Here is a 15,943-nt window from a genome sequence, read left to right as displayed (position 1 = left end):
TTATTAAGACAGTTGCAAGTGAATATGTTTTTCTGTATCCCTATGTGCGTAAGAAAGTGCTGCAAGAAGTAAAGGAAAAGAGATAGGGTGGGTACCATGTAGCAATTACAGAGTCCCTGGAAATTTCTGCACTGGAGGATCCAGTTGTTTTGCTCGGAGAATGGCTCAGCAGCTGTTTACTTATTTCAAAGCATGTTCCCCATTATTTAAAAGAATTGGGTGGTAATCTGGTGACCCTACAGGCCTGATGAAAAAAGTATTGTTGGTGAGCTGCATCCAGAGAGGACCCTGTATTGCTGGTAAAAGGCCACAGTCACGGTTTGTTCCAGCTGTGGTTGTGTTGACCTGCTCAGAAGATGTTTGCAAACTGTTTCAGTGTGAGCCCTTATTCACTTGGACCTGTGATCAACAGAAAAGTTGTTGCTACAAATGGGAGTTAGTGTTGCGTTCACTCCTGTCCTGCAATGTTGCTGGAACTTTCTTTCTAATATTCAAAGTTGAAAACCAAAGGACATGCCTGTTGGACTTTAATGTGACACAGCCAACAAGATTATGTGTTGGTAAGCCTAAACTAAGTCTGTGCCTATTAGACTTTGGAGATACAGAGCCCGTAAGAAACAAGTCTCTCAATCTTCTGTTGGCTGAACTTTGCTATCTGGGGCCCAGTCTAAGTATGTGCCTCTGGTGCTACAGTTACAATAAGTCTGAATAGTTAATCAGGTAGGCTGTGCTTCTTGAGGATGTCTGTGTGAGCAAGTCTCTGTCTGCTGTTTTTTTCACAAAGACTTCTTTTTTTCTCTGGCAACAAGATGGTGTGAGACTGTCATTCTACTGCCAATCTTGAGTCTTTAATGTAAATTCTGAGTTTGCAATGTGACGTACTGTACTTGTGTTATGCTGGCAGAAGATGTCACTCTCTAGGAGTGGGGCCTTCACCTGTGTTATATGACTTTGCTGTTATTTTGGTTCTGTTCCCTCTACAGGTGGAAATAATCTACAAGACAGGAAAGTGTAATGTTATGCTGCTGCCATGTTATTGTCTCCCTCTGCAGGTGGTGGAGTGGCCTTCAAGCAAGATGAGTGATACTTGCTTTGCAGTACAGTGTCTGTTATTCAGTTAGGAAATGTTGTACTATGTTTGTGTACTATTAAAATTCTTTTGAATTTGTAAAAATGTATCTTCCCTCCGTTTTCCCTTCCCATCCCAATGTTACTGCAGATGCTTGCTCTCAGACATGACAGCATAGCAGACTCTAGGACGTAATCTGAATTGGAGAAGAGAGATGAGTGTAGCCAACCTGCCGCAAGCGTTAAAAAAGTAGAAGAAATACGTGTGACCGTGTAACTCTTCACACTGATCCTTTTTGGGTCAAGTGCATTTGCAAAAGGCCTGCTTACTGCATTTTTGGTGCAGGTTTGCTGCGGTAGAAAAACTGCACCAAAAACACCTATTGAAATCAATGGAAAACATGGCAAACCCACATAAAAAATGCACCCATGGTGCATTTTTAGAGTCACATGTTCTGCAAAAAACACAATAAACTCGTCTTTGCTGCATTTTTGCTAGGATCAGTGTGAAAGTAGTCATATAGTCTATGTCTTGTTCAGCTTCCTCTAAGTCCAGTCTAGCTGTCCCTTCTGTCAGTAGGTAGCATTGTCACCTATGGTATTAGTGTGAGATCATGCAGTAGGTCTGAATTATGAATATGCATATCTTTTCCCAGCCCACCACTAGCAGATTCCTGTGTCAGTGGTGCATTAGGGCTAGAGATGCTTCTTTAGGCTTGTCTGCCTGAAGGGGCCTTGACATGCTTAGGCTTGGATTTGAGACCTGTGACTGTTCCTTCTTATATACAGGATTGAGTCCCAGAGGAGGATCCTACTGGAGGTGTCTGCATGGCTTTTATGCCGAAACCTTGTGAGTAGGATTTGGTTGACTGTCTTGGAGAAAAAAGATGTTGCTGCTACAAGTGATGTTTGCTAAAGAGCATTGGCAAAGGGATGTTGGTCTTGACTAGGCTCTTCTCCTGTGCTGTGACAAGTAAAGTAATGGAGTTCTGCTGAAATCCTGAGCATCTGTAACCCTAACCCTCTCTCAGATGGACAGTGAGTAAAAAAATCCCTTTTTTATTTCACCTAAAAGTGACTGATGCCCACTTGTCTACTCGTCCCACTATACCTAAGTAATCTACCCAAAGGTGAAATGTCATCCCACCCTGTCTCTAGGGGTAGCGCCATGCTTCCAGGGGTCAGGGAGGTGCGAATTAATGTTTGCCATGGTGTTTTATGCATCAAAATGCATCTATAAGTAGTCTATATACCTGTCAATGCTACAGTACATGCCCTTGAGCTTTAATGCAAAAAGCAATGTAGTATATATAGAACATTATCAGATTTGCATTACTTAAATTATATGATTGCATCATTAGGTTTAACCTGAGGCGGAAAAATGGGCTGGTGGACTACACGGCATTTGTGAATAAACTGAAGAGCCGGTCAAGACTGAGCTTTATGAAAAGAATGTTGGAAGAAACAGAAGAAAGGTCTAGAAATAACTATTTATGTTATGCTCCCTGTTACATTTATCCAAGAGTAGGTTTCAACCCTCACTATTAAGTCTTGTGCATTAAGGCTATCCTCTGTTCCAGCCTTTCTCAACCAGAATTCTCCAGCACCCTGGGATATGGCCTGAGGTCATCAGGGGTGCTGTGGCATCCTGGTAGAGAAAGGCATGTGGATCAGACTGAGTTCCCACTCCTGACAAACTGTACATCTGCACAGCAGGCGTTTGGTCAAGAAAGTGAAAGCAGTCAAAGGGTGTAGGTGTTTAGCCAATTGTTTGTGTGTACATGTATGTATGTATGTATGTATGTATGTATGTGCTTATATGTGTGTGTGTATGTAAGTACAGTATGTATGTGTGTGTGTGTGTGTTTATATGCGCATGTGTATGTATTTGTGTGAGATAGGTACCTTAAATTGTAAGCTCATTGAGGGCACGGACTGATATGAATGCGCAGTGTATAAATTGTCAGTGCTACATAATGTATAATAATGCTTGAAATAAATACACAGAAAGTTCATACAAATAAAAAAAGACCAGCTGTTTGACCGCAGGCCTGTCCTGGTCCCGCCAGTGTCGTCCACGTTCTGGCAGATTGCCTAACACTGTCCATGTTCCACTCACATCCATAGATTATCATTTTAAAAATTACAGTTCATTTAACATTTACAAAACCCCTGCAGATATATATTTGCAACAAAACTCACTAATGCTTGTTGCATTACTTTTATGTTCCTAGGCAGAAAATGGACACAGGTGAGCCTTCCAGGGAAGGTTTATCAGCCATGGAAGCAGAAAGGCAACTTTTCTACTTATGCCAAGGTCCTTTTATTCAGTTACTTGACCGTTTTAAGTAAGTATTTATTAATAAGATGGTTGCCTGATATTATATTATTTTACCATAATACCCATGAACTAAAATAATAAGAGGTGTAGTTAAGGGGTATTGGTATAATTGAAAGTAGGTTTGTAAACCATATCTATGGTGTACTGCAAATATGTACAGTATTTCTCTAGCTGATGTGTAAAGAGACCTCAGTCAAAAGCTAACTTGGTTTTTATTGTGATTAACTTCCTGACCTGTTGAGCCTGTCATAGAACAGTTTTGAGGTTCGTTAATCATTGTCTGACTGTAGACAATGGACACCGCCATAAATAAATGTCTTTAAAAACATTCAGAAAGTTATTTAGTTAATTACCATGATAGAGAATGTACACATATAATTATTTTAATTCATGTGATATCACAGCAACCATCATAATAGTCAGTCAGAAATCCCTCCATTGTTATGCATAGTACACATGATGAGAATATCAGACAAATGATCATCCTCTTTTTTTTTGCATGCTAGTCTCATATCGAAAACGTATCGGTTACTAAAGTTATCAAAATGATCTTAGAATATAAATTCAGATGTGATGTAATGTATTATATTGTATTGCAATGTATTCTTTCATTTCTGAGCATGCGGTCTTGGTCACTCGATTTTTTACAGATGAATACTGTGCTGTTTAAACAAAAATCATTAGTTCTATTATCGTATGGGAAAAATTTTCATGCGTGTCCCTTCAGATAATTTCACATGTACTGTTGTGATCATATCAGGAGCATGTAGCGCTCCTGCTCCATCACTGCTGCTGGTCTCATTGACTGTAATACATTCTCCCTCTGTCTGTCCACCTGCAAGGTGATTGATGTGGCCAGTCTCTGGATGGAGACCAAACCTGATTTAAGCCAGCCAAGCCTACAGTCTCATGCTTGTGATAGCATGTGTAATACATGCTCAAGCTCCCTGTCTGTCCTGCTCTGTGGATTCCCCTGTTTATGACCTTGGATCAGATATCGGACAGTTCTCTGAACTCTGCCTGCCTTTTGACTACGGATTGGATCCTAACTTCTCTGAACCTTGTACCTGGACAGTCATTGAGCCACTCTGCCAACTGCAAAATGGTATTTTTCGTCTGATTTTCTCATGGTGTGTACTATAGGCATTAGCCACGAATATTAACCTGTATTTCAAGGGGAAAATGTAACTAAGAGGATGATGGAAGGAATCTTCTGGTCAAAGTGATCAAACTACTTCGTTCCCACACTAATACACAAGCCTGTATTGTCCATATCACTTCTCTGCAAGAGACAAAGAATGTTAGCTATAACCACTTTATATACCTTAGCCTTCTGTAATGAATATCTCCATTTCCTGTGTAAATGCAGACGTTTTAGCAATCTCCCTACTTGATGTTGCTTACTACTTAGGAAAGCCGATATTCTTGGAAATGGCAATATAAGTCAAGAAGACTTCAAGGAAATAATTGGGAATACAATACAAGTTCAGCTGTCACCAGCACACATCAAGAGCTTTGTCGCACTTCTTGGGAACCAAGAGTCTAACTGCATCTCTTTTATAAACTTCATTGCTTTACTTCAAGACAGGTACCTCCATTTACCAAATTAACTGTTATTTATTTTTTGGGAAACTACATGAAAAATTAAGTTTAGTATTCGATAAATGTTAAGGAATGCAAGGATAAGGGGCTAAAACTGTGCATGTATTATACTGTAGATTCTACAAGGAGTACAACTTGATGAGTTAATGTTAGAAATGGAACTGAGTTTTATTAGATTATACCTTTACAGTGCATTTTAAACCAGGACCAAGAAGTTTATATAGTGCAGCTAACCTGTATTTGGATCAAGCGGCTAAATTAGTTTTCATTGACTTAAAATAGAAATAAAGCTTATCCCTCTGTAATGTGTATACTTGTCTCAATCAAGAGCACAAAACATAATTTCTGTCTACTGGCTCATTCCTTTTGGACAAGTTTTTCTGACACCAAGAGAAAAATGATGACAGGAAAGGGAGCTCCAGCACACAGCCCATGATTGACAGCCTCAGCTCTGTTCCTGTATACTATGTAAAGGGGGGGTGTCCCTTTAGCTCTGTACCCCCTGCTTTTTAGAGCTGAGAGATACTGTGTAAATTTGAGATTTTGTATAGAAGTACAGGACAGATGGCCTCAGATAAACAGGTACAACTTATGTAGGAGAATGTATTTCAACTTTGTGTATCACCTGAGGCTAGTCATTCCACTGGTATATGTACAACCACTTTTAAGGCTGTTTTTCTTTGGATCGATTTCACACTACTGCACTTCGGTTTGGTTACAGCACAGGTGAAAAACCGCATACCTGCAGTTTTTGTGTGGGTTACCACAGTTTCCCATAGACTTCTATTATGTCCTGTGTTTTTGAAAAATTTTCTGAAAGCACATCAAAAGTCTTGCATGCTGCATCTTTGTTTCACTATCAAAAAATGCGTAAAAAATGCGTTACATAATAGAAGTCTATTGGAAACTGCATGTGACCTGCATGAAAACTGGGGGTACACTGTGTTGCACTGTGAAAGGGGTGTTATATTCACATAGTAATCCTTCCAGTAACACATTTGCTGTCCATTTATTACTTACATTACTTTTCCTATCACCCTAAGCTGCTGGTTTCAAAGCATTGCTTCTGCCTTTAGACTGTGCTCAACTTCATAAACATTTGGCAGGATATTTATCCATTTAGGATTATGAGAACACAGTTCAGGACATAGCACAAGCACAAGAGGTCAGTTTAAAGGATTTGCTAAAAATTTTGACCCATTGGATAATATCAATGAAAGAAATATCAGATAATACGTGTGCATGTACTGCATATATGCTGTTCCTTCTTCGAAAATTGTATAGTGTTTATGGTGGCATTATGACCCAGGTTAGCTAGCTAGTTTTTCTTAGTTAGAGGCTGAATAACAGCCTGGGATGAGTCAGCCTGTGAGTGAGGCAGAGGTTATATCAGGACAGGCTAGGGAGGTTCTGGAGGTCAGAGCTTCTGGAGTCCTCCAACCTCTCCAGAAAGCTTTCTGGAGGAGCGATGGAGGACGGGAGAAAGCTCTGATCTGCATGCTTCGGGGACCTTGGCCAATCCCCAAGCAGGAGGATGGGCATGATGACCAAGGCAACCCTTAAGAGTCAAAAAGCCTGGGAGTAGTTAGTGTCCGGTGGAAGATGGAGTGAGAGGCTGGAGGGGACCCAGGAAAGGGGCTTACCTACAGGCAGGTGCTGGAGAAGGGTATCTCCACTGTACCACATCTACCAGGAGGGACAGCCTGAGCAGCAGGGAAGGAGCCAGCCCAGCAGAAGGCCTGAAGGCAGCCACCAACCCATTAAGTAATCAGGAAGGACAGTGTTAGTAACCTTACACCCGCTAGGACAGATAAGGGGAGAGGGCAGTCAGGTGGAGAACCCAAATAGCTCCTCATCTTGGACTTTTGAAGTTGCCCAGGGAATACCCTTAGTGCAGCTGGATGAAGAGGAGGATTATCTGGGGTCTAAGGAGGTACACCAGAGAGCTAAAATGCTCTCGGAGAAGACAGTCTTTTCTTTTTTTCCTTGGACTGGTACATAGCTGCTAAGGAGTTGTCCTCGCAGTTCACAGTTCCTTGGGCATTCCAAGCATCCCTCAACCCTATCCAAGTTCAATACCCCTTAATAAAACTACAAAACAAATAAGCCCAAGGACTGGTTGCTGTCTCCAGTGTGCAAGTGTGGAGGAAGAAAATGTGTGATAACTGGCTGTGCAGAACTATGGGGGATCCAAAACTGAATTGTATAGGATTCTCTAAGTTACCTGTTAATAACATGGGCAAAGGGCAGCAGAATAGGGATGAGCAAAATATGTAGCTTATAGCAATCTGGAAAAGATTTTGCATTTTGATTTTTTAAGTGGTCACATTCCCTCTGTTCTCAGCTGCATAAGAGCTAGGGGAGGAAAAACAGTAGAACACTGATCTTCCTAGTGAATGACTGTGAAGGGGGGGCTGTCAGGACAAGTCTGACCATTGGAGGAAAGCACACAGTGTTCTTAGCACAGCTAGAGACCTGGCCATGCTGTGCGTCCTGCGTTGTGTGGTCAGTTTTCAGTAGGAAAGCAGAGGAACTGGCAGGAAAACCAGGGATTTCACACAAAGGAAGCAATACAAAGAGGGCAGGAAACTTTTTCATACAAGTACATGGTTACAGCAGCACATACCAGGAATGTGAGATGTTGGATTTACATATTATTTAACTGTGTCTGATTTTAAATTCTCTGTGTATCATATAAGGCCTACAACAACTGAGCTAAAGGAAGAAATAGCAATGCTTTCCTCAGTATTAACAGTTCATCATCGAATTGATAAAATTCGTTACCAAAAAAACTTTGAAATGGATTTGTCAAGATACACAAATGCACAGACTCCCAGAAAACTACAAGAGGCAAGTACTACATTTTGTGTGAGAATTCCATAACAGCAGTCCACCATTTTATGTTTTATGGTGCTCTCTCATGCAAAGAATGATGCAATGCATCTTAAGGTGTCTAGGAATTAATCCATCAACACCAAGGCAATAGGGTTGATTTACTAAAGGAAAATAGACTGTTCACTTTGAATTGAATGGGGAGTTGTACTTTGGCAAGGAATCCCCCAGAGCTTAGTAAATGTGGTGAAGCTCTGTTGACTTTTACCATCTAACATGCAAAATTCCTTTTTTTTTTTTTTTTATATTCCTTGCATGTGATTGGGTATTCTTTGCAAAGTGAAATTTCACTACATACACTAAACTCTGAAAAAGCTTCCCATGCAAAGTGAACATCTGACTTGCCTTTAGTAAATCAGCCCAAATGTGTCAGTCCCTGAGATCATCTAAAGCAGTGATCTCCAAACTGCGGCCCAGGGGCCAGATGCAGCCCTTTACTTGCCTCTATCCAGCCCTTGGGACACTATTGTTCCAACTGACACCAATGGTGAGGCACCATTCCTCCAAATTTCACCATTCATGGGACACTCTTCTTCCCACTGATACTATCGATAGGGCATTATTTTTCCTGCTAAGACCAATGATGGGCACTATTTCTCCCACTGACACCATCGATGGGGCACTAGGCCTCCAACTGATACCAACCATGGTCACTATTCTTCCTGCTAAAGCGAACAACAGGGCATTATTCCTCCTGTTAAAACCAATGGTTGAGTAGTGTTTACTCCCACTGATGCTGGGACATTTTTTATGCACACTGGCCACATTTCGGCCCCCCTAAAGCCTTAAGGACAGTCAACTGGCTCTTTGTTTACAAAGTTTGGAGACCCCTGATTCAAAGACTCCAGTGTGACAGTCTCAACAAGTCCCAAATCCAGTTAGTATGCAATGCAAATGCCACAGAAGAAAAAGTAAGCTAAACCCTCTTACATTTGTACTTGTATAGATCCTAAGGCTCACAGTGCAAAGGATCCAGCAACAGAGAGAGTGCTGGCAATCAAGTTAGTGAGCTGGGCTAAATGCACTGCTGATTGAGAAGCTAAGTCCTGCTAATTAACTGACAATTCTGATAGCCAAGCCCCCTGCAATGGCTTATCCTACAGTTGTGCAAATTGGCACAGCCTATATTTGAGTAACAATGCTGCTCTGAATTCATTGTTACCCTTTCAAAGCAAACTGCATGATGTAGGCTTCACTGGCAGAATCAATTTTGTTTTAACAGGAGAACATAATTCTACTTTTAGACTTCTTTCATATGGTACATTTGTTTCAACTGTGGGTATAGGATTATAACTTTTTTTTTCTATAGTTGAACTGGATGGACTTTTGTCTTTTTTCAGCCAGACTAACTATGTAATTGAACATGAAATTAAAGCAAGGGGGGAGAATTTTACTCTGTCTTTAAATAGCCTTCACAGTTAGGTCCTTAGAGTACAGAAAATGATATCTTATCAGAAGTGTAGCTAAAATCCACTAGTCCTTGGTCTAAATTTTAACAGGGTTCCTCTATTATGCTAATACATATTTCAATTACACTGTCAAGCCACAGTGCTCCTACTTTTTTAATTATAACATTTTACTTTCTATACAAAATACAATACAAGCACATAAAAGGGAAAAAGACATTGCTTGGGCCACTGTCTTTCTAGGCCCAGGAGCAAGTGGTTCCTCTTCAGGGGCGGACTGACAACTTATGGGGCCCCTGGGCAATAGGGGATCATGGGGCCCCTGTGTCCTTGCCCAAACTCAAAAAAGCCTATGAAAAAGGTACCAGGGGCATCTCATGGGGCCCCCTACTGACCCCGGGCCCTCGGGCAGTGCCCAAGTTTCCAAATGGTCAGTCCGCCCTTGTTCCTCTTTGCTGCCTATAGATACACCCTGATCTCTCACACCAGGTGAGATCAAAGTAATGCCAATGTATTCTAGAATCTTCAAGGGCAGGACAAAGGAACAGGGGCATTTGTACCAGCCCTCCAGTTCCACTGAAATCCATGTAAAGGAATTGCTTTTTAATGGAAAGGCATATCTATTAGCTCAAACCATTCGAAATGTTACAATCTGAGAGCTTGAAACTTATATACATAAATGATTTGACATATGGGTCTATCTATAAATGCTTTCACCCAAGATTCTCACAACTTTCACCCAGGATTCATACATTTCTGAATGGATTCAATCGGTACAAATTGTGAGCATCCTGGGTAAAAGTTGAGCGACTTTTGGGTGAAAACATACACTGATCAGCCATAACATTATGACCACTGACAGGTAAAGTGAATAACATTGATTATCTTGTTGCAACGGCATCTGAAAGTAGGTGTGGTATGTTAGGCAGTAAGTGAACATATTGTCATGAAGTTGATGTGTTGAAAATAGAAACAATAGGCAAGTGATTAGGCGATTTTGGCAAGAGTCAAATTATAATGGCTAGACAACTGGGTCAGAGCAACTCCAAAACTGCAGCTTTTTGGGATGTTTCCCAATCTTCAGTGTTCAGGACCTACCAAAAGTGGCCCAAGCAAGGAAAACTGAGGAACTGGCGAGAGGGTCATGGGCGACCAAGGCTCACTGATGCTTGTGGGGAGCAAAATCTGGCCTGTGTAGTCCAATCCAATAGAAAAGCTAATGTAGCTCTAATTGCTGAAAAAGTTAATGCTGGTTCCGATAGCAAAGTGTCAGAGCACACAATGCATCTCGTGTGTTGTGTATGGGGCTGTGGAGCCACTGACCAGTCAGGATACCCATGCTGAACTGTGTAAACAGCCAAAGTGTCTGCAATGAACACATGAGCATTAGAACTGGACCAAGGAGCAAATGGAAGAAGGTGGTTGGGTCCGATGAATTCAATAATGGTTTGAGTAACACAACAACGAGTTTGAGCTGTTGACTTGTCCTCCAAATTCTCCAGATCTCAATCCAATTGAGCATCTGTGGGATGTGTTAGAAAAACAAGTCTGATCTACGGAGACCCCACTTCGCAAATTATAGGACATAAGGGATCTGCTACAGATAGATTGGTGCCAGATACCACAGCATATCTTCTGAGGTCTAGTGGAATCCATACCTTGGTGGGTTATGGTGGGTGATCATAATGTTATGGCTGATTGGTGTATATACAGTGCTCAACATACTGTAAATGAGTACACCCCTTTTGAAAAGTAAGATTTTAATCAATCTCTCAATGAACACAAGAACATTTTCCAAATTTTTTACAATTCTGAGTTTTATAGAACATTTTTTTAGCTCATTATATGAAAGTAAGGTTAATAATATAACTTTGATTATACAATCTTCAGTTTTACTCAAATTAGTTGATGCAAAAATGAATATACCCCACAAAAACTACTCCATCTAGTATTTTGTATGACCTCCATGATTTGTAAGGACAGCACCAAGTCTTCTAGGCATGGAATGAACAAGTTGGCAACATATTGCAACACTTATCTTTTTCCATTCTTCAAGAACGACCTCTTTTATAGCCTGGATGCTGGATGGAGAGTGATGCTCAACTTGTCTCTTCAGAATTCCCCATAGGTGTTCAATTGGGTTCAGATCAGGAGACATACTTGGCCACTGAATCACTTGCACCCCGTTCCTCTTCAGAAATGCAACAGTGGCCTTAGATGTGTGTTATGGATCATTGTCATATTGGAAAAGTGCACATCGACCAAGGGCACGGAGTGATGGTAGCATCTTCTCTTTCAACATAGAGCACTACATCTGTGAATTCATGATACCATCAATGAAATGCAGCTCCTTGACACCAGCAGCACTCATGCAGCCCCCCAGAAGGATACTGCCACCACCATGTTTCACTATAAGCACCATGCATTTTTCTTTGTACTCCTCATCTTTGCAATACCATGCAGTTTTGAAGTCGTTAGTTCCCAAAACATTTATCTTGGTCTCATCACTCCAGAGTACAGAGTCCCAGTAGCCTTCTTTTTCATCATGGGCCCTGGAAAATTCTAGGCAGGTTTTTTGTGCATGGGCCTGGACGTCTCTGTGAGATGTTTGCAGTTCCATCTTTGCTAAATTTTTGTATCACTTTTGCTACAGTATTCTGATTGATAAGTAAAGCTTTGCTGATCTTTCTGTAGCCTTCACCTTTTTTGTGTAAAGAAATAATTTTTTTTCTCAGACCTTGTGACATTTCTCTTCCATGTGGTGCCATTGCTGACAGCATGCAATGGGGACGGGTTTTCTTTGTTAAGTAACGCCCTTTTATAATCAACTGTCTGCTGGACACCTGTTTAATGAATAATTAGACTCACCTGTAGTTGAATTCTTGTTAATTAGGATTTTGTTGTCTAAAATTTAGCTTTGTTCCTAAGACTTTCATTGGGGTGTATTCATTTTTGCAACATTGTCTTGAATTATTTTGTTAGGAAAAATACCTTTTTGTGTGTGCCAATTAACAAATCTTGTTTGCAATTAATGGCCTGCATATGGGAGTGTTTTGTAGTATAGTGTCCCATAGAAAATGTTGATTCTGAAAGGAAAGTAAAGGTTTTCTGACAATTCTGTTGGGGTGTACTCATTTATGGTGAGCACTGTAAATAAACTCTTTAGTGTGTAAGGTACGTGTCTGGAAGTAATGTTTTGTTTCATTACAGTTACATTTGATGGTATGGGACCTCCTTCAGTGTAAGTTTTGGCAGTTTTGTAAAGTTTTCATCAGTGAATGCAGAAACGATGACTGCAGTACAGATAAGGAGAAACTAGATGCCATATTTCTTCGGTAAGTTTTTTTGCCAAAACTATGATGGAAGTGCTTTTGCTTCTTTCAAAAGAGGAGCTGATGTGTTGTACTGTCCTATTGAATGAAACCCCAATGATTGGTATGAATTGCAGTATGCATATTCCAGGTTTCTGTATCACAAGTCATCCCTTCAAACCATTTCTAGCAGAAACACATGCCAGCAACAACTCAGAATAGACATTGTAATTCCTTCCCATTCCTCATGACAGGTTGGAAACAAAGTCTGATCACACAAATTTCCTTTGAGCCGGGTTTACACTGAATCCGACTTTGAAAATGTGCAACTTCACTTAAAGTCGCAAGATTCCAAAGTTACATGGCAGAGCGACTTGTAAAACATCTGTGCCCTTAATGCAAAGACGTCTATGCAAGTCGCACCCAAAAGTAGAGCAGGAACCACTTTCAAAATGGTTTCCTTTGCAAACAATAGGGTGCGACTTGGCATGCAATTTTAACTGTCAAATTGCATGACAAGTTACATTAGTGTGAACGGGTACTAAAACCATAGTCAGGGAGTTCACCTACCATCTAGTGTGCCTTCCATGCCACAACTCATTGTACACAATGCAAACCAAACTCATCACTCTTAAGGGGCACATGTTCCATTAAATAACATATAAAATGTAAAAACCTGTGCTTGGATAAATACACACAAAATACAAATTAAATAAAATAAAAGAAGCTGCTTGCATAAAAAGGGCTGTGTATAGTGACCGGTGTATTTCAGTCTGAACGTCCGGTAAGGGGCTTATTCATTCGGGTGCCTTGGTGATGGTATATGGTGCCGAACTCCTCTCGTGCAATTTATCCAAATCTATTTGATTATTATTTGGACTTTCTGATTATTATGTTATAGATTAGCACTGCATTTTCTTTGTTTCCATTGAATAACAGCCTAAGCTTTTCTTATAGGAAGGGTATTTGTAGATGACAGAACAGAGTTATTTTTCATTAAGTATTAAATTGGATTTTTTAAGCACCTGACTAAAAACTTGGATGATGGCTCATGAGCAGGAATTCACATCTAGAATGTTTGATACATGTATTAGGAATTGTTTGTAGCTTGGCTAAGACAACAGTTACATTTTTTACATTAATAGTACTGCACTTCTACTTTTAAGCCACTAGAGGCTGCTGTTGTTTAACAGTAATACTTTGTACATTTTATGGATCACACATGCAAGTAAAAGGTACAATACATTAAAAGGTTCATTCTCTAGAGCTGGGGTCCTTAACCTGGGGTCCATGGATAAGCTTCAGTGGGTCTGTGAGAGCCAGGTAAAAAAAATAGCACTTACTTTGCCTATACAGCCCCTCGCCCCTTACCCCAATCAGTAGTTTCCCACTGAAAGAAACTAAAGGATAAGTTAACCTTTTATTTAATAAATAAATAAAATAAATAAATAATGCACAATTTTTTTGCAGGTTAAAAAAAATGTGCATTTATTTATTACACTGGAGCATGTAAAGCATTACACCCATGACTAGCAGATTGCAGGTACACTGAACAATGAACTATGAGAGTGTTCATTAGTACCCTCCTAGTTCTTTGAGAACAACAGGCTGTCTGCTGTAGATGGTAGTTGTAGCTCATTCATTCACAGAACTTTGTGAACGAATAATGCCACCATATGGGTGGAGCCCCGCACAACCAGGCTGCTTTTAACCCCTTGGCACCGTCACCTCCTGGCTCTTTAACCACTTGCCTACAGGGCACTTATACCCCCTTCCTGCCCAGGCCAATTTTCAGCTTTCAGCACTGTCGCACTTTGAATTACAATTGCGCAGTCATGCAACACTATACCCATATGAAATTTGTTTCATTTTTTTTCACATAAATAGAGCTTTCTTTTGGTGGTATGTACTTGCTGCTGGGTGTTTTATTTTTTGCGCTATACACAAATAAAGTGCAAAAATTTTGGGAAAAATCCATCCTCGGACAATTGCCGGTTATCGGCAGTACTTTCCTCACACTGTGACAGCATGAGGAAAGTGCAGCCCATAACCGGCAACTGCATTTACCGGTGATCTGCTGTGTCATTGGACACGGCTGATCACGTGGTAAAAGGTCGCTGTGATTGGCCTTTTACCACATCACGTGATCAGCTGTGTCCGTAGGGGGCACGCGGGAGGGCGCGTTCTGGGAGGATGTCATGTGACACCCTCCCAGAACCGGCTGGCCATGGTGAAGCTGTCATTTGGCTATCTGCGGTTGGCAAGTGGTTAAGAGGTTTGTGATGCTGGGAGGCAGGGTTTAGGGTCATGTGATCGCCGTGATTGGCAGTCACAGGATTAGAAATCTCCTGACTGCAGTGATTTGGACCTTTCCCTGAGGCGCCAGTAAATGTGCCAGGAGTGTGCAAGGCGTGCCCAACTGCCAAGAGGCCCCATATTTGCATATGTTCGGCCCCAAGGAGTTAAATTGTTATATTCAGTTGCAGGGAGAAGATCTCCTGCCAGCCGTCACAGGAAGGGGGTGGGGGGGAGAAAGGAAACAGGAGCTGGAACATGTTATATGTTTAATCCTAAATAAGGGAGGAACATGTAACATGTTCCAAAGATGAACTTAGCCTTTAACAACTTGCCCCTTCAGAGGATTGACCCCCCCGACCAAGGCATTTTTTGCTATACGGCGCTGTGTTACTTTAACTGACAATTGCTCGGCCGTGCAACGCTGCACCCAAATGAAATGCATGTTCTTTTTTCCCCACAAACTCTTTCGGTGGTATTTGATCGCCTCTGTGGTTTTAATTTTTTAATGCGCTATGAAAAAAAGTCTACCAATTTTGAGAAAACAAAACTATATTTTGGACTTTTTGCTATTAAACATATCCATTAAAAATTTTTAAAAAAATCAAATTTCTTAATAAATTTAGGCCAAAATGTGTTCTGCTACATGTCTAAAAAAATCCCAATACGTGTAAATTAATTGGTTTATGTGAAAGTTACAGCGTCTACAAATGGCGGTATATATACTGGCATTTTTTTTTTATACTAGTAATGGTGGTGATCAGCAACTTATAGCGGGACTGCGGTGGGCATTCTGACACTGGGGGGGAACTGACTTGGTGTCACGGACATCCCCAGTGATACTAATACAGTGTCTTGCACAAATGCCTTCTTGTGCCACTCCATAACAAGTGCTAATTCTCATTTTGCAATAGTAGATTTAAGCAGAACTAAAATTATTTTGTTTAACCACTTGCACTCCTGAGGATTTACCCCCCCTTAATGACCAGGCCTCTTTTTGCTACTCGGCGCTGCACTAATTCAACTGA

General features: G+C 40.8%; 1 protein-coding gene across 1 annotated transcript in view; it reads left to right on the top strand.

Annotated features, from left to right (window-relative positions):
* Positions 1–12,648, top strand: part of LOC149471212 (uncharacterized) — a 140,708-nt gene extending 128,060 nt beyond the window's left edge. Inside the window, exons 12-16 of the mRNA XM_089694238.1 lie at positions 2,430–2,543; positions 3,303–3,416; positions 4,821–4,997; positions 7,711–7,861; positions 12,520–12,648. Of these exons, the coding sequence (XP_089550364.1) occupies positions 2,430–2,543; positions 3,303–3,416; positions 4,821–4,997; positions 7,711–7,861; positions 12,520–12,648 (685 nt within the window). The remainder of the gene's footprint in view (positions 1–2,429; positions 2,544–3,302; positions 3,417–4,820; positions 4,998–7,710; positions 7,862–12,519) is intronic.
* The last annotated feature ends 3,295 nt before the right edge of the window (positions 12,649–15,943 follow it).

Source organism: Staurois parvus, unplaced genomic scaffold (assembly GCF_062004578.1).
Source record: "Staurois parvus isolate SC_StPar_1 unplaced genomic scaffold, SC_StPar_1.0 ptg000025l, whole genome shotgun sequence".
Classification (NCBI taxonomy): domain Eukaryota; kingdom Metazoa; phylum Chordata; class Amphibia; order Anura; family Ranidae; genus Staurois; species Staurois parvus.
Note: the sequence above shows the minus strand (reverse complement) of the source record. Positions and strands in the feature narration are given on the sequence as shown.